This window comes from Mercenaria mercenaria, chromosome 12, assembly GCF_021730395.1.
Source record: "Mercenaria mercenaria strain notata chromosome 12, MADL_Memer_1, whole genome shotgun sequence".
In the NCBI taxonomy this organism is placed as follows: Eukaryota; Metazoa; Mollusca; class Bivalvia; order Venerida; family Veneridae; genus Mercenaria; species Mercenaria mercenaria.
Window position 1 is genome coordinate 1,157,710 of NC_069372.1, and position 24,045 is coordinate 1,181,754.

The window sequence follows — 24,045 nt, forward strand, 5'->3', positions numbered from 1 at the left end:
TGATTATTCATAACAAAACAAGTTCCTTCCACAGGGGTTATGAATAGTTCACGCACTATTGTCTAAGAAAGAAATGCATAACATAAAGTTGGTTTTATTTTTACTGTGTTTACGGCGTCATTTACACACTGCTAAATTATTAGCAAATACCCTTTGCAACAGATTCATTTCTATAGTTTCTTGTAATAATTTTCTTTCATTCTAGTTGGAAAAGTGCAAAATATGTTTTACAGAATTAAGGAAAAACTGTTCAAATAAATATCTAAAATAAGTTATATCCGCCTTTTTTATGTTGTCATCAATATATTTTGTGATATTTTTGTAATGTAGGCAACACGAATGCTTTAAAGGGACTAACCCACATATTTTAGCCGAAAAATGATTTATCTCAAAAATCCATAAAAAGTGACTACTCTGAAAGTGACTAGTGGTACAAACAGAGTGACATAAGAATTTTGCAAGATATTCTTATAAATAACCAAAATTACAGTGACCGTTGCAACGCTTTTGAAATAATGCAGAAAATTTAAATTCTTATTGCATTTTACCAATAGCCAACTTTTCTTTTCATCTACTTTATCATTTTCAGTGTCATATATACATTCTATGCCGAACTTGGTGGAAATGAACATCTTGAAAAAGTTAACCCAAACTGTGGGCGAGTAGCTTTAATGCCTTTTGTGACTACCTAACTATTTATGCACGTGTTTCTTGTTATATACCAACTGCACGGAAGCTACTTCATATTACGTTATACGACCGTTGAGTATAGAGAAGAACTGTTTCTCTTATTTATCTATGCCCATTCAAAATAATCTTAAATAGAATACTTAGTATTCAATGCCTTTGCAGAAGCAATAGCGCAAAGAGATTGATTGAACCTTTTGTCACAATTGAGTATACATAAGTTAGTATAACATTTGAGTAATGAACACGAGGCTTTAATTAGAATTCACAAAAATCAATAGGTAATACAAAAATGTATTAATTAAGCACATAGAAATGTTTCTGCAAATTTTATCTAGATAAGTGCACGATTATGCATAAGGTGTACAGAACATAACTTTGGAAATCAGTAAATAGTTTTACATTACAACTGATTTAAAAGCCATCTTTTTATTGTTTTCAAAGAGCCATTTAGCGTACATATTGCATTCTGTTAACTATTATTCTCTTGATTGTCTTGCACATTTATGCACATGCTCCGGTCGCTAACTTCCAATTATCTTCGTTTTAATATAACCGGAAGTCCATTTAATGACCTCATTACTACATCCGGTTGATACTCGGGTTTATGGTCCTTCACTGGTAACACAATGTACCTGCAAGAAGGAAAAAAGTAACGAACAATACATATACTACTATGATATATAGATAAATATGTTAATTATAAATAAACGAAAAATCACGTAAGACGTTGCTGCATCTAGTTTTAAAACCGTCAGCCTATTCTGCCTTTGCGACCGGTGCAGATCAAAACCAGCCTGCACAGGCTAATTGTGTTTTGCACTGTCCGCTGTTCAGTCAGTAAATTTTCAGTGATCACCCCTTCGAATAATAAGTGTCACTGCCCAAATTGAATGATGGATCAGTCCATTTTAGAAATTTAGCAGGGTTAATGTTAAATAGTAAACAAATAAGTCTGATGCTTTAGGATTTTTGATACTAATAGAAAAAAAGTTGTGTAAAGACATACGCAGTTTCATAAGATCAAGCCAACCGAAGTGAATGATAATGTGAAGTCATTTAATTTCGTGTGTATAAAATTTCGTGTTTTTTTTGTGTTTTTTTGTTTGTTTTTTTTTTGTTTTTTTTTACCACAACGGCAATTTCGCGGTGATATGAATTAGTCCCGGGATGTCAAGGTCTGAAGATCTGAAGATCAGCTGAATGGGATTTTAGGAGTTATTTTGTATTTTAATACATGGATTGACTAAACCATTGTTTACACAACCATGAAACTCCCGAAACTTGTCCCCCGCGAATACCAATGATTTCAAAGTAGTGAAAACACTTGCTCATCCGAAATCATACGTTGAGGTTGATCTTATATTTTGAAATTACTGTGTTTATAACTTTTATTGTTAACTCATATAATAATTGAGCCGTGCCATGAGAAAACCAACATAGTGGCTTTGCGACCAACATGGATCCAGAGCAGCCTGCGCATCCGCGCAGTCTGGTCAGGACCCATGCTGGTCGCTTTTAAAGCATATTGGAATTGGAGAAACTGTTACCGAACAGCATGGATCCTGACCAGACCGCGCGGATGCGCAGGCTGCTCTGGATCCATGCTGGTCGCAAACCCACTGTGTTGATTTTCTCATGGCGCGGCTCATATTTTACGTTAATGTAAAGTATCAACATCGGTATCAAGTATATCAATATCATTATCAATTAATATTCTGTATACATACAAAGTATCGATACATAGTATCAATACACAAAATCAGTATGCAGCATCAACAGACACATATGCATAATTATGTTCAGCGGACAAAATAAAACATTTACAAAATATATTGACGTAGATATGGACACACAACCCTACCAAATATCCGATGGATCAACCATAAGGCAGTTGTTACACAATTTACATATTATTCTTTGTAAAAGAAATAAACACAAATGGGTACAATAAATTACCTTTTCACCAGTTTTGCGAGCGTTATTTTGATCTCATTTGTAGCAAATACTTGGCCAATACAATTTCTGAAAATATGAAAGTGTGAAAAGTATGAAGCGCCTGTGTATAAACTACAGACTCCGGCTTCAAGTAGTTTGAATGAAAAGTATCTTTAATGTATATATTTTGTAACCATGGTAATACTCACCCTAACCTTTAGTCAGTATATTATATATATTATACGCTAAATGCGTGCGGACATGCAATAATTTGCGTATTTTTGACGTTCGCTCCAAATTATAATCACTTCCGGTCTTGCGTAGAAGACCGCTCCAGGTCTGCAATGAGCACAGAGCGTCACGTCACTACTTTCAGTGCGGCAGTATGAACGTACGTATTTGTGCTACCGCCTACTCCGTTGCCTATTCCGAACTTAATACATATGTTACTATATACAATAACAAAAATGTATTCGTTTTAGCAGATTATTTCTTTTACGCACTGATTATCACTTATCGGCCGGGGCCGAAAACTCATAATCATAATCGGCCCGGTGAACACATGCGCGTGAAACCAATGGTCATAAATAACGTCATCATGGTCTATGCGCTTTCAACATGGCGGGCGAGCGGACGTTGGGGTCGTTAGCAAACCGTTTGCAAAACTTGAATGCTGTTATAAGCGTGTCGGAAAAGGACACATATGATTTTATTGAATTATTAGAGAGGCGAACCATTTAATGAGCTTGTTAGATACATAAATACGATTTATGTACATTTCACTCCTTACCGTCAAGGAAGGAGGGCCTATTAACGTCAGGAGTTGTAATTCCCTTGTGTAGTACAACCAAACATATGTATTAAAGACATTAATACACGACAGAGCCAGGCCGGGAGGTGATAATCGGCCCGGAATTCATATTGTCCCTCGGGCTAAAGCCCTCGGGCCATTATTCATTTTCCGGGCCGATTATCACCTCCCGGCCCGGCTCTGTCGTGTATTAACCTCTAAATACTAAACATACTGTATAAGTAAATCTAGTAAAACAGGAACAGTATGTTCCAGAGTGTTTAGAACGTTAGTGTACTATTCAAAATAAAACCTGTTACAGACAGAACATCCTAATGATAAATGACTGCGACAATGGAAAATCAGGTTATGTTTCTTATCCATAATGGATGATAGAATGGCAGGACTGCCAGAGCAGAACTACGTGTTCCGTTTGGACAATCGTGACTTTTTTTTTAATCCTTAACCGCGATGTACGATGGTATGATGACGAAAACGCGATGGTGCGATGGTACGATGATGAAACAACGATGGTACGATGGTGAAAGCGCCATGGTACGATGATGAAATCGCGATGATGCGATGGTACGATGGTGAAATGTCGATGTAATATCGCGTTTTCAACATCGTACCATCGCGTTTTCACCATCGTATCATCGTACCATCGCGTTTTCATCATCGTACCAGCGTGCCATCGCGTTTGCACGATGGTGAAAACGTGATTGTACGACGGTGAAACCGCGATGGTACGATGATGAAAACGCGATATTACATCGACATTTCACCATCGTACCATTGCACCATCGCGATTTCATCATCGTGCCATCGCATTTTCACCATCATACCATCGTTGTTTCATCATCGTGCCATCGCGCTATCGCGTTTTCGTCATCGTACCATCGTGCATCGCGGTTGAGTATTAAATAAAAAGTCACGATTGTCCAAATGGAACACCGTAAAGAACGGTGACAACACTCCAAACTTTAAGAACTATGTTCTAGATTAGTAAACTTTGAACTACTACATGTATGTTTGTTACAATATTTTGAATGTCCACATTAATTAAAGCGCCCGTAATGACAATCGGCAATTTACGTGTGATCTTTTTATGCTTTTTCGGCATTCTTCGTTTGTTTACGGAGCTCATAAGAGCAACAAGCCAGTGAAAGCCGAAATAGCATACAGAGAATACGGAATTGCACGGAAATGTCCGATTATTCAAAACGGTTCGATTAGATTTACTCGGAAGACTGAATCGTGAAACATCGGGTATTTCCGTATTCTCCGTATAATACGTATCCATTGCGTAACATAAAGGCCGAGGTGATCAGATTGCCGGAAGACTTGAACGTTGTTATTCGTACTGGATCTTTGTCGTTGTGGTTGGTTTATTTCTGTCTTCTTCCGAAAATTTATCATTTAAACCAAAGGAAATGCGTGATAGCACGACTAAAATCCCAACTTAGAAGACATGCATAATTGATTACCATGAAACATGCGTGACTGGGTACAGATAGGTTATACATACGTTTTTTGTTGGTTTTTTTTTTTTGTTTTTTTTTTTCAAAACCAAGAACATTTGGCAGTTGTTGTTTTTTTTAATTAACTTAACATACTCTACCTTGATCCCGCAGAAAATGGAATAAATCCGTATATGTCTGTTTCATCACGGTGCTCCCTGTCAAATCTACTCGGATCAAACTTCTGCAACATAAAATGCCTTTCAAATAACTGATTTATGCCAGAATCAAATGATTCTTAAACAATCTCGAAATGTGGTAGTATCACTTACTTTGATTAATTACTAATATTAAAATACATGTATGTATTCAAAGAAATTTCACAACTGGCTTTTGTTGTATAGCTGCTTCGTGTCCGTCTCCAGTTCAATGTTTATTGAACTAAAAGGTTAGTTCAACACTTGTCTATATCAGAAAACTAAGTATACAGTTTCTTTAGGATTTTAATTTTACCTCCGGGCATTTCCAGATATCTGTATTGTGGTGTATGGCCAGAATATTAATGTCGATTCTCATTCCCGGAGGTATCACCTTTCCATCCAGAACAAGCTGTTTGGAATTCTGCCTTGAAACCACTGGCACCGGACTATAAAACCTCATCACCTCCTTAATGAAGAGCGGCAGGTATTTGAATTGGTTCAGTTCATGTCTGTAAATACATTATACACTTAAAGATTGCTTTGACGGTCAACTGTTACGACTATTGCCCGAGGTCAGAAGGACATCAGAAATAATTTTAGTATATTTTGCTAAGCTTTTCACTTTAACCTAGCAAAATTTAGTGCTAAACTATAGACCGGTCAGTAGCGCAAACTATTGACCAGTGATTTTTTTAGGGAATCATGTAAGTATAGGTTATTAAATTTGTATCGTGAAATATGCACAAGTTATGCAGTGGAAATATTGCGCGACTTTAGGAGCGCAGTAGATTTGTATTATTCCGCGAGAGAACCGTAGTCCTTTAAGTTGATGCGCATTCAATGTATTACGTACTGTTCTAGCTGATGATAAATACAAAGTTTATTTATAAATCAGAATATCTTTAAGTTGCAATATCATAATAATATATTCATACATCTGAAATATAGTTTTATTACCAAACGTAAATGTTAGGCATGTATAAATACGAATAGAAGAAAAGAATTATCATTATGCAACAATTAATAATATATGTCGGACAGATAGAAATCCGTCAAAAACATATTTCATATCAATGTTACTTCAAATAAAACTGAAACATTCCTTAGCACTAAAAGGGACATGGTGAAAAAATAACCTGTTTTTGTATCAAAATATACTGATATTGCGTTATATTGCGATGCACCATAAATACGTTTTAGGTAAATGTGTACGTTAGCCAAAAAAAAAAAAAAAAAAAAAAGCAAACAAACAAAACACACAAAATACGCGTTCTGTTTGGAAATTTGGGTATCTGTAAAAGAGCATTTGCATGTAATTGCATATGTAATATCCGTCAACATTGTAAAGAAAATCATTATTAACCTTTAGCTTCGTGATGCATTTATTAAATCAAAGTACTGAAAGTACAGAAAGGCTGGCTACCACAAAACACTGAATGAAAACTGTGCGGGAAAGATGTTTGCAAAATCTTAGATATTATGGGTTTTCCATATTAAACTAAGGCGAGCATAGGGTATTGTTGTGATCTTGATTAACTTGTGCATCAAAGTTAAAGTTCAATCGAGAAACCTAGTTTATCGGACGTAAACATGGGTCCAAGAGAGTAAACTATAGTTTAAGCCCGTTATACTGTGTGTTCGCTCGAAAATTTATGTTAGTATTCGATAATCATAGTTTTTCGACAAAGGATGTAATTTGATTGCCGAGAACCATTGTATAAGGACGTGAACCTATGTTTACGACCATGAACTTGGGTTTACGAGCGTGAGCCATAGTTTATGAACGTGAACGTAGGTTTAAATTCGAAACACTTGGTTTCTCGAACAAAACTATGATGTTTGGTCATTATCCTATGTTCACCAGCGTTAACCTATGTTTACGGTTGTAAACCCATGTTCACGGTCGTAAACCTAAATTCTCGATCGTTAACATATGTTCACGTTCGTAAGCTATGGTTTACACCCGAGAACCCTGGTTTACTTCCGTAAACATAGGTTCGCGCTCGTGAACTTAAAATAACGGCTGAAATTCAAAGTTCAATTGAAAAACCTAGTTGAAACCTGGGTTCATAGGCGTGTTTTCGCCCGAAAATATGGGTAAGTATTAGAAAAACCTGATTTTACGTTCGAAAACCCTTGTTTATCTGTAATTGTTAATTCTACTTTTTTTACCGTAAACCTGGGTTAACGTTATTATTGGACAATTGGCGTGCCATAACCGTTTATATATGTTTCTTACGAAGCAATAATAAACATTGAGGGACATAATATCAGATAAAATATAAAGGTAACAAACACAACATCTATATTTCGATATGCAATCCCCCACCCAACACACACATTATGTGTGAATGTATGAACATTGATCAAATGGGGCGATTTTCTTGTCGGTATGAGGGAAATTTTGGGCTCGAACCCCGCTATAAACCGGACTGTTAATGATTATTGTCTAGTCATGTTGCTTCCTTAATACGATGGTTAGGAAAATTGACGTACCCGTAATAATGTATTTTTTTTAAAGACTATTCAATTCCTTCCATGAGATTACTTTAACTAATTTTTCAGGAGGGCGTAGGTTCAAACCCTACTAGGACCAAACTTTGTTCATTATTTTTCTTTTTTCGAGTAACGTAAACTGTTGTTTTTTTAAGACATATTATCATTGATCTGTCGTACAAAAGCGGAAATGTTTTATTTGATTAGCCATTTCTTAATCATTTCTTGCTGTTTCAAATGAATTTGACCTGAACGGTGAATGTTTAGACGTCTTTGAAAAATACTTAATTACATTTGTAAAAGTTCTTGATTTTGCATTTATTTTTACAAAGTTTTGAATAAATGTAGGTAGGTAGGTTTTACTTCTGTCCTATGGTTCTTTATGAATGCATAGAGCAAGGCCATAATTTTCAAAAGATGGAACTTAATTTCTTTCCGATTAAATCCTTTTACTCAAGGCTCCCCAGAAAAATTGTTATCGCCAATTTTATTTTGTGTTTTATAATTGTTACGCAATATTTTGAGGTTTCATTTAGAAAAATATTTGGTAAAATGAATTCTCTGTGATCGTTTTGCACAATGGCTATCACTTTGAAATTTGTCTCTGTTTCAGCTGGAGGAAAAATAGACATAACTTATACAAAATTAACAAACAAAAAACAAACAAACAAACAACAACGACACGGTAAAAGTCATTTAAAGATGAATCGCAGTGCGAAATGTGTTAACTTCAGAACTGTATCAAGTTAGTGCAATTGTTAAACATTACCAATACGGGTCCACTATCTTAATATAACCTGAAAAAAGTTGAAAACGTGTGTTTAAACAAAACTCACTACATCTACACCCCCACCCTTAAAGCAAATTGGTGACAAAACGCTTTAATTAATTTTTACATTATATCTTTCAGTATTCGTCAGAATGTTTAAAACGAATTTAGTATAAGAATAGCCTAAAAACAGGTATAATGTGGTCATTTTTTCTTATCACGTTACGGTGGCAATCACGCAGCGATTACGTCCCTTAGTACCTATAGCAAATGATCTGAAAGAATAGTTTCTTAAAACTTAAGCCCTAAATATAAGACCTGACATAACTCATATCACTATAAGTTCATTTTAATTGATATTTCATATTTCTTATTTTCCACGTTATGTCACGTCGTCGAATAATGCGCAGTATAATTCATATCGACGATTGTTTCTCGGAACCAGCGTTTGTTTACTTAGCTCCTTATAGACCGAGGTCATAATCTATAACGAAGCGGTCAACGTTGAGTTAGTTCAATTCATACCGACATTTCATTCATGGAGGCGAATTAATTTACCATCCTTATGTAATATTTTCTAATGTTATCTTTCAAGTATTTACCGTTAGAAAAATAAAACATTATTATAACATGTTTGCGCAAGTAGATCTATTGAAACAGGTAAGTTTAACAATCTTTATACAACTCTATGGCAAAACTGATTAACGTGGCGGACTATTTGAACTGCGCATGAAATTATATTTTGTGTTGTCAGTCTCAGCACCTGTTGAACTTTACAGAAGCTCGATATATGGTTATAATAGTCTGGCGAATATCGCCAGCCTAAAAAGAGCATCTAGTGTCTGTCTTTTTCGATTTAGAAAAAGCTTATGACACTACATGGAAATATGGTATCATGAATGATCTTAACGACATAGGTTTAAAAGGTCGTCTGCCAACATTTATATCACAATTTTTATCTGATCGAAGTTTTAAAGTACGTGTTGGTGATATCCTTTCTGACTCTTTTGAGCAAGAACAGGGAGTTCCACAAGGTTCAATTTTATCTGTCACACTTTTTAGCATCAAAATTAATAATATTGTGAAATGTTTGTTACCAGGAACAGACTGTTCATTATATGTTGACGATTTTTTGATATGTTATCGTTCAAAAAATATGCGTACGATTGAACGCCAATTACAACAGTGTTTGAATAAAGTCCAAACTTGGGCCAGGGAAAATGGGTTTAAATTTTCCCAATCGAAAACTCAATGTGTCCACTTTTGCCAATTACGGAAACATCATTGTGACCCTGAGCTTTTTCTAAATGGTACAAAAATACCCGTTGTTGATGAAGCAAAATTTCTTGGTGTTATCTTTGATAAAAAGCTTTCGTTTGTACCGCATATAAAATACTTGAAAGCCAAATGTCTGAAGTCATTAAATCTTTTAAAGGTAATTTCAAATACTAATTGGGGAGCCGATCGCACGGTTTATTAAGACTTTATAGGGCTTTAATTAGATCTAAGCTAGATTACGGCTGTATTGTTTATGGTTCCGCAAGAAAATCTTATTTACAAATGTTAGATACCATACATAATCAAGGTCTTCGTATTGCTCTTGGTGCATTCCGAACATCGCCAGTTGAAAGTTTATATGCTAAAGCAAACGAACCATCTCTTTACACACGCCGAGAAAAACTTTCACTGCAATATGCTTTAAGAGTGGCTGCCAACAAATCCAATCCTGCTCATGAAATTATTTTTAAACCAAAGTACTTCGATTCATATGAGGAAAAACCAAAACAAATCAAACCGTTTGGATTTCGCATACAATCTTCTATGAATGAAACTGACTTCAAATTCGATGGTATTAAAGAAAATTCAATTCCAGATACACCACCATGGACCCTTCATACCCCTACAGTTCTTTTCGATTTGAAAACTTTAGAAAGTCTGAAACAAACCCTGAAATATTCAAGTCCAAATATCATGAAATCAAATCAACTTACAAGGACTATTTTGCAATTTACACAGACGGTTCAAAAGATGAATCAAAGGTTGACTGTGCTGCTGTCAGCCTCCTTCATCAATCAAAATTACGTTTGCCAAATAATGCAACAATATTTTCAGCCGAGGCCAAAGCTATTGATTTAGCTCTAAATTTTATATAAAAAAATAGTGCAGAAAAATTTATTATCTTTTCCGACTCGCTTTCTGTTTTACAGTCAATTCATAACCGAAATATGGAAAATCCATTCATTCAAAATATTCTTCTCAGGCTTCATGAACTATCTTTAAAAACGTTTATCATATTTTGCCGGATTCCTTGTCATGTTGGTATTCATGGAAACGAGGATGCTGATATTGCAGCAAAGAAATCCCTTTTATTATCACAATCTAATTTGAAATTACCACATACCGATTTTAGGCCCAATATAAACAAATACATTTTATCCAAATGGCAGTCGTCATGGAACCGTGCTTCATTCAATAAACTTCATGATATCAAACCTACTCTAGGGGAATGGCACCAAGGGAACAGATCTGTTCGCAGGGAGGAAGTTGTTCTTTCTCGCTGTCGAATAGGTCATACCCGTTTGACTCACTCTTACCTTTTGAATAAAGAAGATCAACCCGAATGTGTACCATGTCAAACACCGCTAACTATTAAACACATTTTAATCGACTGTGTGGACTTTGCTACACAACGCAGTACATATTATGACGTTCAATCTTTGAGAGAATTATTTGACAACGTTTCAGTTGGAGATATTTTATCGTTTTTAAAGCAGATAGGAATATATCAAAAGATCTAAGTATAAGTTAGATAATACATAAAAGTGTGTTACCGGCTGGTATCATCATGCGCGGGGGAATCTCAGGGAACGTAATTTGGGTAGCAAACGAGGCTCGTAGAGGCGAGTTTGCTATCAAATTACGTTCCCTGAGATTCTCCCAAGCATGATGATACTCGCCGGTAACACACGAGTATGTATTGTCTAACTGATTTATTGCATGATTAAAAAGAGTAAACTTAACACATTTCTAATTATTGCATGACTGCGGCATTTTCCTTTGAAGTTTTGTGTTTTCTAAATTCTGGTATCGCCACGGTTAGCCGTGCTCTAAATTCCGTTGCACACAGGTATCGCTCACAGTTTTCTCTGTCTGGGATGTAGAACAATACACACAAATTAGCAAGTGTTGTTGTGATAAGGTATTGAAAATGATAAGCTATTTGAAATAATTTATTACTGTATTTCTGTAGTTTAGTTCTCTACATCTTGATTTAAAACTTGATTTTTTAAATAACATAAAAATATAACTGCAAAAATGATTATGATATTCTATTCAGTTTAAAAATTCAAATTACGTTTCTGGCAAAGCTTTACAATATGCTCTAGGTGTTAATTTCATCGATACATGAAATGTTTGTTGATAAAATTAGCCACGTGGGGTTTGCTTACATTCCCTATTTCTCCATGGTTCATGACCTCGTTAGCGCCTCCCCGCAACCCCTCCCCCCACCCCCCGCCGGCAAATTCAAAATATTTAGCAGTTAGTTTAAATTATTTTTGAAACTCTATTTCACAACTATTTGTTTTGAAAAACAATTACACCAATTGATAACGAATGTTTCAATGCGTATTTATGCACATTTTTATAACTTTTTTTTTTCAGTAGTTTATTTAAAATTTTGAAAAAGGGATCTGACGTGAAGCATGCATAATTTATATAAAAACCTGCCCGGCGCAATCTTCTGGCTTTTATATGGTAGTTGGGGGTTTACCATGAAATGTTTCTAAGGGAGGCTCGAGAGGGGAAATAGTTTTCAATATTTTAAATTTAAGATATTTAAAAAATGTGTTCAGTTTACTGTTTTTAATCATGCAATAAATCAGTTAGACAATACATACGCGTGTGTTACCGGCGAGTATCATCATGCTTGGGAGAATCTCAGGGAACGTAATTTGATAGCAAACTCGCCTCTACGAGGCTCGTTTGCTACCCAAATTACGTTCCCTGAGATTCCCCCGCGCATGATGATACCAGCCGGTAACACACTTTTATGTATTATCTAACTTATACATATCTTAAATTTGAAATATTTAAAAATATTTCCCCTCTTGAGCCTCCCTTAGAAACATTTCATGATAAACCCCCAACTGCCTTATAAAAGCCAGAAGATGGCGCTGGGCAGGTTTTTATATAAATTATGCATGCTTCACATCAGAGATCCCTTTTTCAAACTTTTAAATAAATTACTGAAAAAAAGTTATAAAAAAGTGAAATACACATTGAAACATTCTTTATCGATTATTGTAATTATTTTTTAAAACAAAAAGTTATGAAATAGAGTTTCAGAAATAATTTAAACTAACTGCTAAAAATTTGAATTTGCCAAAAGGCGCTAACGATGTCATGAACCCTGGAGAAATAGAGAATGTAAACAATTCCCACGTGGCTAATTTTATCAACAAACCTGATGAGCAGAAAGTTTCATGTATCAATGGAATAAACACCTAGAGCATATTTTTAAACTGAATAGAATATCATAATCATTTTTGCAGTTATATTTTTATGTTACTTAAAAAATCAAGTTTTAAATCAGGATGTAGGGAACTAAACTACAGACATACAGTAATCAATTATTTCAAATAGCTTATCATTTTCAATACCTTCACAGCAACACTTGCTAATTTGTGTATTGTTCTACATCCCAGACAGAGAAAACTGTGAGCGATACCTGTGTGCAACGGAATTTAGAGCACGGCTAACCGTGGCGATACCAGAATTTAGAAAACACAAAACTTCAAAGAAAAATGCCGCAGTCATGCAATAACACTTCTTATTTTTATTTACATCTTGCAATATTATTATGTTTGCAGCTGATATTTTAACACACACGTACATACATTTTTACATTACTGTTTTTAGATATGCTTTACATTTTAAATGGATGCTTTTAGATATGTTTTACATTATTCATAGTGTTCTTTACATTTTTACATGGATGTTTCTAGGTATGCTTTACATTTTTACATCAATGTTTAGGCGTTACAGTTGGCGTTTGCAATATGACTTCTTCTCGGCGATATATGACCATTTTGTGTCGATTCGCCGTAAAACCCAACTCACTCACTCACTTTAGCTTGCTGCCGGAAGGTGATTCTGCCTTTGCGGTCAGTGCAGACCAAGATCAAGGTCTACACTGTTCGCTATTCAATCAGTATATTATCAGTGAACACTCCTTCGAATAATAAGTGGCACTGCCCAAACTTACTGACAGATCTATCCATTGTAGAAATTTAACAGGGTAAAGGTTAAAAGGAATGAATTCATATATTCAGCTTCTTTTTAATATTATTTAGATAAAGCGGGCGTCTCGGTCTTACTGTGAAATTTCCTTGACATCGCCAGCAATATTCTGTATATCCTGGTAAACTTGTTCTTGTATTTCCGGGTACTGGCCAAGTGCATAGATTGCATAACTAATCGCCGAGCCGGTGGTGTCATGTCCTAGAAAAATAATGAACTGTGACATATACATAAACACATCTACAGGCGAACTACGCCTGCACTGATACCAGGCTTATCTTCACTTCTTTCGAAAATGTGCAAGATTAGCTTTTTATCTTCAATCTTTGACTATGCCTCGAAAAGTAAATGAATCAATGTTTGAATATGAAACAAGAACTGATATCATGTTTCCTTCTTTCAAAACAATGGAGCATTACCATAAAGGTACCTGCAAACTATTTCTATTGGCAAAATAAAGTCGTATGTGACACAATGAAGTAATTGAAGTAATTAAGAGCTGTTGACTAGTGATTCGGCCCAATGGCTGTAGTATCAAGCTTAAATGTAAATGTATCAGCTCAAAAGAATATATTCAAATGTAAATATATCCATTCAACAATAATACCCTCAAATGTAAATGTATCCATTCCATAATAATATCCTCAAATGTAAATGTATCCATTCAACAATAATACCCTCAAATGTAAATGTATCAGCCCAATAATAATACCCTCAAATGTAAATGCATCCGTTCAACAATAATACCCTCAAATGTAAATGTATCAGCCCAATAATAATAACCTCAAATGTAAATGTATCAGCCCAATAATAATAACTTCAAATGTAAATACATCAGCGCAACATAATACCCTCAAATGTAAATGTATCAGCCCAGTAATAATAACCTCAAATGTAAATGCCTCCGTTCAACAATAATACCCTCAAATGTAAATGTATCAGCCCAATAATAATAACCTCAAATGTAAATGCATCCGTTCAACAATAATACCTCAAATGTATATGTATCAGCCCAAAAATAATAACCTCAAATGTAAATGCATCCGTTAAACAATAATACCCTCAAATGTATATGTATCAGCCCAATAATAATAACCTCAAATGTAAATTTATCAGCCCAATAATAATAACCTCAAATGTAAATGCATCCGTTCAACAATAATACCCTCAAATGTATATGTATCAGCCCAATAATAATAACCTCAAATGTAAATGCCTCCGTTCAACAATAATACCCTCAAATGTATATGTATCAGCCCAATAATAATAAACTCAAATGTAAATGTATCAGCCCAATAATAATAACCTCAAATGTAAATACATCAGCGCAACATAACGCCCTCAATGTAAATGTATCAGCCCAATAATAATAACCTCAAATGTAAATGCATCCGTTCAACAATAATACCCTCAAATGTAAATGTATTAGCCCAATAATAATAACCTCAAATGTAAATGCATCCGTTCAACAATAATATTCTCAAATGTATATGTATCAGTCCAATAATAATAACCTCAAATGTAAATGTATCAGCCCAATAATAATAACCTCAAATGTAAATGTATCAGCCCAATAATAATAACCTCAAATGTAAATACATCAGCTCAACATAATACCCTCAAATGTATATGTATCAGCCCAATAATAATAACCTCAAATGTAAATGTATCAGCTCAACAAAAATACCTTCAAATGTAAATATATCCATTCAACATAATACCCTCAAATGTATATGTATCAGCTCAACAATAATACCCTCAAATATAAATGCAACAGCTCAATAATAATACCCTCAAATGCAAATGTATCCATCAAACAATAATACCCCCAAATGTAAAAATACCCTCAAAAGTAAATGTATCCACTTCATCTTGTATTTCTTGTTGAGATAAGCCATGTCCATGTTCATCTTTTGCCGTCAGCAATATATCAAGGAAATCAAGACGCCTCTTATGTTTTGTAAGATCCGGTTGTTGTTTCTAATATAAGTGAGAAAAAAAGTAATGGATTTCATTATCAACAATCAAAGCATGATTCACAAAAGGCTGCCTTTGTAAAAGAGAACAATAGTATGAAATATCATTACATAGACTACTTTAAACAAAGGCGAAAATAATCATGTATTTTATACTTTTTCTAACAAAATTAAAATCAAAAGAAGTGAGTGATAATGATATATTTTTAAATTCCCTCTTATCCACAGAATACTTAATAACCATTGTTTGCTTTGGACAAATACTATAACAATAAGATATTTTCATACATTCGATTTATGTAAGGGTTTATGTAATAATTCACTCTAGCCTAGTTTACCAGAAGTTTTTGTCTTGTCGCAATTATATCTGCTGTGAACTCATGAACCACATCTAAAAGACGTTTATGCTCCCGTCCAACCGGAGACAAGTTATAAATAAAGTCGAAAAGCAAAAGCGGTGTCCTGTAAGAAAGAATAAGACATGTGCAGCATTCTGTCTATATTCAGGTTAACATTAAAAATAAAATTTATTATCTTCATTTTTGTTACTTTTTTTATTTTTATTTTATAAGGTTAGATACCAAAGTTAAACTTACGTCATTCGATGCCATAATAATGTTGACAATTGTTGTACTGCCTTGATGTACCTATGCCTGAAATTTGTAAACAATATGAATTATACCCATTATTAAACAATACTTAATGCATGAGTGTGCATCTGATACTTTCGCTAGCTTTAACCTTAGCTAGCTAGCGGCAAGTGATTTTGCCTTTGCGATAAGTGCAGACCAAGATCAGCCTGCACATGCGTGCAGTCTGATCATGGTCTACACTGTTCGCTATTCAGTCAGTCAATTTTCAATAATTACCCCTTTGAATAATAAATGGTACTGCCCAAACTGAATGATGGACCAGTCCATTATAAAAGTTTAGCAGGGTAAGGTTTAACGCATTTTAGAATTCTACATCTCGAACTCGTAGCAATGAGGGTAAGTGATATTATTCGACTACGAAGGCCACTAGAAGATAATGTCCTATTGAAATTTATGGTTAGAAGTGCTGTATAATTTTATTCAAAGTATTTTCTTTCCAAAGCAGTTTGAGTTTTAGGTTGAAACCGCGAGGTGGGTTCAAACTATTACAATCCTATTCTGAAGATTGCAAGAGTATCAATAATGACATTTTTCACTGATTAGAAGCAGATTAATCCGCCATTCTATTTTATTTCCGCACTATTTTTATTGATTATTTACGAGTATATTGCCCGCATATCTCTCTACATTCTCTGTAAAAGTTCCTGGTCATGTTTAACAAATGAAAATATATTAAATCATATCATACAACTTTCAAAAATTAAGATCGCAAACTTTTTAATGATGTATATCTTTAGAAAATCGGAAGAGAAACTATGACATACTGGCAGTTTAAATATAGCATTTTCTACAGATTTTTAGTGAATTAACGTTTATATCACCTGCTAAATGTTAAAGAGGCATACACTATAACTGAGTGCAATTAAATATCTCCAGAAACCATGTGTAAATGAATCATTGAATCAAAAGGAACAAATAAAAGAAACATCGAACATCACCAAGCAGTGTACTTTAAGAACATAAAAATACGGCACCGCTCGCTGCGAAAACCACGCTATTTTACCTTCTTTCTTGATTATTTTAGAGACAACCGGAACTTATTCATAAGACAACATCAACAAAAATTTCAGCTAAACGTCCCAACAATAAAAATGAAATTCACGTTTTACTATGTATCACTTTGTTGCTGTACAATTTTGGGTGGATAGCGATTTATTATAGACAAACGCTACATAGGAAACTATTCGTCCAAGTTGGAGTAGTTCTTGAAAAATGCAAAAAGTTCTTCTTTTACGTATGTCTAGCCCATAATATACGGTTGCAAAATTTTAATCTGCTAGATGCAGGGTACGCCTCTTTAGTTTGAATAAAAAAGACATGAATGGAATATTTAGTCAGAGCAGAATTTCTAGTATATACTATAAGGTAACATAGTTGCAGATGTTTCATGGTTACACCAGGCGGAGTGGTTTATTGCACATCAAATGCGGGTTTCAATCTTTCTGTGCTTTCAGCGCTTTGATTATCAACATTTTGATTCTTACATGAGCTGGTGTAAAATTGGCTCTTGAGCAGGCCGTTTTATTGTGGAAAAAAACTGAAAAATGTGAATTCTTGATAACGCTATTATGTCCTTTGTTAAAACACAAAATAAAAAAAGACATGTGAATTGTCAAATATACAGTATACATAATGCGACAGTGAGGTTCGTCTTTTTTTTTCTTGGGTGTGTTGTGGGTGTGTGTGTGTGTGGTGGAGAGGGGGGGGGGGGGTGTTGGGGGCGAGTAGGAATAAAATCCACGTGATTAGAATAATGAATTTTGATCGTACTCTTCGTTTTCCAACATGCTTCCGTCGTAAGACAGGGAACATCGAAGCATGATATCTAGTGTTGATCTACAAACATAAGGGAATATGTCCATCGACTCGCTCTGCTCTAACCCTTTCCCCAGCTTGTCCTGTCGAATAAAACGCTTTATAAATATGTTTTAAGATTAAACAAAAGACGGGGGTAAAACATTATTATCAATAAATAATAAAATGGAAATTTAAAAGAAGAATCTATGGACGCATTGAGAAAACTTAACGCAACAATTGCCAGGCATCGTAAACAGAGCCAGTCAGGAAAATATAGCAGGCGGAGTCATTTATGTATCTGTTTACAAGACAATGAAATAAATCCAATAGATAAAACGACTTTCTAAAAACGCAGTTCCCTCAAAATGGCATCCTATAGCAGTGTATGCAGTGTGATAGGCATAATAAATAAGTACATAAATGTAAACATTACACAAATGTAAATATGTACACAAATATATCGACAATGTAAAACATATCCAGTGAAGAAATAATTGCTTCGGTATTTACTAGAACACGCACTTAGACTTAGAACTTCCGCTTCGCCACCGCACCCCCCCCCCCCCCCCCCCCCCCCGGAGACAAATAGAAACACAGCTGGTAATCGCAATGACTCGGCCAGTGACAAAAAGTAAACTGGGAATTCAAAATGTTTAAAGATCCTCTGAAAGCACTGAACATAACCAAATAAAATAATGGAAGACTCAGTTTGACTGGGACTGTCAATGAGAGGTAGTGAAATGTGCAACACTCCTCACGCCACACCCATCTAGCACCAGTAATAAATGCCTTTGCAGATATTCTTATTATGACGAATTTAAATACTAGTTAGGTGGTTCTACCAGATGCCCATTTGGAGGGGCACCCGGGTCTTCTGCTCATGAAAAGCTGGAAATATGCCATATTACCTATAATTGCGTCGGCGTGCCGGAATCCAACAAAAATATAAATAAAAAATAATTTAAAATCCGGGACAGTTCCAAATCAAGTTCTAGCCAAACACTCTCATTCTTTGAATAAATTATATAAAAGCAAATATTCTATTTCGCACCAGAAATATATCTGTGACGTCATTCATCACTTTCAGGTATCCAGACAGGATATCAAAATGGAACGCTGGCGTTAGAAGTCTCCTATTTCGTTCCCATTTTTTATCTCCACTCACCAACAGACCTTCTCCTGGAAAAAAAGCATTAATGAGCTAAAAGAAATACCAAACAAAAGTTGGGAAGAAGTCTTTCTTTATGATTATACTTGTAACTATTGTGCGTTTTATTTGACCTGGCGGGGCGGAGTTAATCTCTGACTTATGCAAATAATGGCAATCTAAAAAAAACGAGCAAAATAGGTACAGCAATATAACCAACGACTAAAATTCAACGCTACATTGGTTACAATGTAAGGTAGATGGCCGCTGAATAAGAAATCAGGTTGTCTCCTGCACAATAATGCAGTGGACCGTCGCGAAACCCCGCCCCGCCAAGTTGATTTAAACGCACAATATCCAATTAGAGTATATGGCTGTAGAGGGTGACGTCATTCATTTTTCCATTTTAGAAGTGATGTTTATCATAGCACGATATTCTCATGTGTCATGAACGCAAATTTAAAAAGGAAATAACAAAAAAAAGGATATATTATATACCTATCCACGGCTGAATTAATCTGTATGGACCTGTCAGTCCGCGCGCTTTGTTTATTTCTTGTTTATTGAGTTGTTGAAAGGTTTCTGGATGACACACCCCTAAAAGGGGAAATGGGCCGTTCCATATGCAATATACTTTACTACCACCTTTCATAACATCCTTAACATAGTCGAAGTAAGTCTTTGAGTCTTTGACCTGAAAATTAGAAGTCAATGTATTCTTTGAGTCTTTGACCTGAAAATAAGCAGTCAATGTATTCTTTGAGTCTTTGACCTGAAAATAAGCAGCCAGTGTATTCTTTGAGTCTTTGACCTGAAAATAAGAAGTCAATGTATTCTTTGAGTCCTTGACCTGAAAATAATCAGTCAACGTATTCTTTGAGTCCTTGACCTGAAAATAAGCAGTCAATGTATTCTTTGAGTCTTTGGCCTGAAAATGGGAAGTCACTGTATTCTTCTAGTCATTGAGTAAATGTATTCACCGAGTCTTTGCCCTGAAAATTGGAAATCAGGGTAGAATGTATTTTTGAGCTCCTGACTTGAAAATAAGAAGTCAGTAACTATATTCTCCGAGTCTTTGCCCTGAAAATAAGACGTCAGTGTATTCTCCGAGTCTTTGCCCTGAAAATAAAAAATCAGTATATTCTTCGAGTCTTTGCCCTGAAAATAAGAAGTCGTGTATTCTCCGAGTCTTTGCCCTGAAAATAAGAAGTCAGTGTATTCTCCGAGTCTTTGCCCTGAAAATAAGAAGTCAGTATATTCTCCCAGTCTTTGCCCTGAAAATAAGAAGTCAGTATATTCTCCCAGTCTTTGCCCTGAAAATAAGAAATCAGTATATTCTCCAAGTCTTTGACCTGTTCATCTAGTCTATGAGTCTTTGGTCTAAGAAGTGTTTGAGCGTTTTCACCAAATCATGGTTTTATATGATTTATTTATCTCCCTTAGCTGAAGACACTGACCTCATGTGACCTTATCTTATCTCAGGTGTTTAATGATTTGTACACTTAAGATATAAACAAATAATATTATATTGTGATACTACACAAATTTTTAACCTTATCGAATATTGCCCTATACTTAAAATATTTGAAATTTATGATTTACCATAAGCATATTTTATTTTTAATTTTCCTTTTGCTTTACCTGTGAAAAATGAAAGGCAATCTTTAAGGTTACAGAAATCAAAGCTTTGAGGTTACCGATGGGCGGTACTAGACAGGCTTCTGACTAGACGACGCTGAATTTGTTTATGGACAGGAAAGTTATCTCTTAAAAATTAAATTGTATAATATTGTAGGATATCAAATGTTTGGACACAGCGGAAGTCAGTTATTAATCATGAGAAAAAAAGTAAAAGCGTATGCACTAATCGTAAATAAAATTGTAGATGAATACGCAGCGCGCACGACTATTTGACACATTCTTAGTCAATTAGGTCTGTAACTTCCATTACCATCAAGCAAGATTTACACAAGACTGCTGCGATTCATTATAAATCAATTTATTTTGGCAATGATAACAGCTAGTTTGCAAGACTTTAAGCAAGAGTTTTCCAAGTTGTAAAAGGACCACAATTTGAGCTGGTTTCAAACAAGAGTTTGTTAACTTGTACGCACATTTAACGGATATGAAACATCAATAGTATGTAGTTGTAAATAAGATACAGCTTGATCTTTCATTGCAGCAGGCTAAACTTTAACTAATTTTCTAAATTCTAAAGGGACATAATTTGGAAAAGCAGGTTTGAGAGTTAGGAAACTTTGTGGGAAGTTTCATTTCAATATATTTGTATAGATGTTACTGAGAGACTGCTTGATAGTTAGTTGCACGCAATATTTCAACCGAAATTTTTAAGTTCAAAAGGGCAATAATTTGAATTATATTTAACCAAGAGTTACCTTACTTTGTTACTTCAGTAGGTCTGATAACTGCAAAGGCTAATGTAGAGTTTCAGTCCAATATACGTGCAGAGATAAAGCTTGATAGTTGCATGCAAACATCTGTCCAACATCTGGACAGTACCATTAACTGTTACAAGGGGTGCTTACCAAAATGATACTGACTGAATGGTGAACAGTGCAGATCTTGATCAGACTGCACAGATGTCGCAAAGGCAAAATCAGTCGTGTCCAGCATGGTAAGGGTTAAGTCGACAGAAGGCTTAATATACAGGAAAATCAACCGTGAGTTATCTAACTTGGTTATTTAAGCGGGCTTGATGGTTGGGAAGGCTTGTGTTAGTTCGAATTCAATATATGTACACGTAGTTGTTCCTGAGGTACAGCTCGGTATCTTTGTGGCATAAAAGCAACATTTCCGCGTAAAAAAAAATGTAAAACTTCTTAAACCAATTTTCTTTCCAAAATTGTAATGTTGCTCGATTTTTACAATAGGAAAATTCATTTTTGTTGCTATACAATTGACATCATTAAAGATATTTAAAAATTCAAATAGACGGTACTTCCACTATCGGAAAACTTTAGCATGACGTACAACTTATATCTGGCCGCAATTCTCGAGAGAAAAAAAAACCTGTTACGGCTTTGATGGATCAAACCGTGCGTACCGACAATGTAATACTATGACACATCCAAATCTAAATCACTTCTTTGTCATTTGAAAGCAGACTGAGCACTTTCTGAGTTGTACACTGAAGCCATAAATACTTCTGGAATGTTTCTCGTTATAATTCTGACATCCTCGTTTTCAGACGAAAGTAGGACAGACCGTGTTAAAAGTTAACTAAGAGTACGGCTTTATTTTTTGTTTTCGGAGTTCTTTCCCCCCTGTTTGAAACTAGTCCTGTTTCCGGTATTTAAGATCAGTCCGTTTTTTCAAAAGTATTTCAGTTATGTAACAGCGGGCAGATAACCTAACCAGTGTTCCTTGATTCTGTACTAGTACAAACTGCCTGTTCTCCGCGCAAGTAACTGCTAACTTCCATACATGTATCAGAGGTGGAGGACACAAAGTCTTTAATCAAATTGTCACGGAGAATAGTTATAGGCAAACGTCAATGTTGCAAAATTCGACTTCAGTGCCATGTCAGGCAGTTTCGGCGCCAAAAGTGTTGGGCAACCGTATATCACTATATGCAGCTTCCTTCCAAAATGGCATTGGCAACATCTCGGATATTTCTGTCGAAGTATTTACTTCTGTCATTAGACTTAAGTAGATATATTTTGCATTCTACTATGAGACTTGTGTACAAATCTTACTTGTTTATAATGAGATTTATATCAAATGTCTACCTCATTACCTCTTTACCATGAGATTTATGTCAAAATCTTTGTAATTTACCACGAGATTTATACCATAATATTACCTCTTTTCCGTGAGGTTGATGTCAAAATTTATACCTCTTTATCATGAGATTCATGTCAAAATCTTTACCTCTTAACCATGAGATTTATGTCAAAATCTTTACCTCTTAACCATGAGATTTATGTCAAAATCTTTACCATGAGATTTATGTCAAAATCTTTACCTCTTAACCATGAGATTTATGTCAAAATCTTTACCTCTCTGCTATGACCAAATAACCAATGAGACGGTTTCTGTGGAATTTTCTCAAGTTTCTTACACAGCTGTATATAATTCCACAAAGTGACGACAAATTTCCAAAAAATAAACACCAGTGCTCCAATAACCACTGTTTTTACTAATACATCCATAGTTTTGATCCAGACTTACGTTTCGATGACACTACTTACGGTGAAGTTCGCTTCTGACTACTGTATTTGGGACATCAGCGTTCAAATAAACAGACTGATAACGCATGTGTTTACCCAGTGTTTGGTTAAGGTAAATATTAAAGTAATCTATATGACCTTATGACCAAATTCTATTTTTTGCATGCGTTATTTGTGTAAATGCTAATGAAATTTGCAAAGATTAGCTCCAGTCCCTATTGTGCGTCATTTTTTCTCATTAAAACAAGGATGAATATCCAACAGGGAAAGCCACGTTCTAAAAATCGTTTTCATTTACCGCCAGAAAGTTTTGAAAAAAAAAACACCTTAATACCCTTTGTCTATATATAAAAAAAAGAAATGTTTAATAATCAGATTAAAATGTGCAATATTCAACAAAAATATCCATTCAGTCGGTGATGCATGCTATCCTTTCCAAATTGTTATGCTGAGTTGGGTTTTTACCAGCACCGGTACAATTCTAGGTCATATGGTGACTTTCCAGCTTTTCACGGTGAAGGGAGATGACAAGATGCCCCCAGGCATTATTTAACTCACAGACGCGCATTTGACCTTCCGCAAAGCAACTGGATGACTTCAATACATGACAGAATTCTACACTACAAGCTAGGTTTCAAACC

At 34.9% G+C, this 24,045-nt stretch overlaps 1 protein-coding gene across 1 annotated transcript; it reads right to left on the reverse strand.

Annotated features, from left to right (window-relative positions):
* Window positions 1-1,097: 1,097 nt before the first annotated feature.
* On the reverse strand, window positions 1,098-23,447 carry LOC123535340 (cytochrome P450 4A2-like). The gene is made up of 12 exons (XM_045317956.2): window positions 23,234-23,447; window positions 19,713-19,908; window positions 19,119-19,246; window positions 18,041-18,168; window positions 16,214-16,270; window positions 15,956-16,079; window positions 15,486-15,621; window positions 13,719-13,842; window positions 5,389-5,584; window positions 5,037-5,119; window positions 2,647-2,712; window positions 1,098-1,322 (listed from the first exon to the last, which is right to left on the reverse strand). Exons 1-12 carry the CDS (start codon window positions 23,384-23,386, stop codon window positions 1,223-1,225), a joined length of 1,491 nt encoding a protein of 496 aa, XP_045173891.2. The 5' UTR covers window positions 23,387-23,447; the 3' UTR covers window positions 1,098-1,222.
* Between the last annotated feature and the right edge of the window lie 598 nt (window positions 23,448-24,045).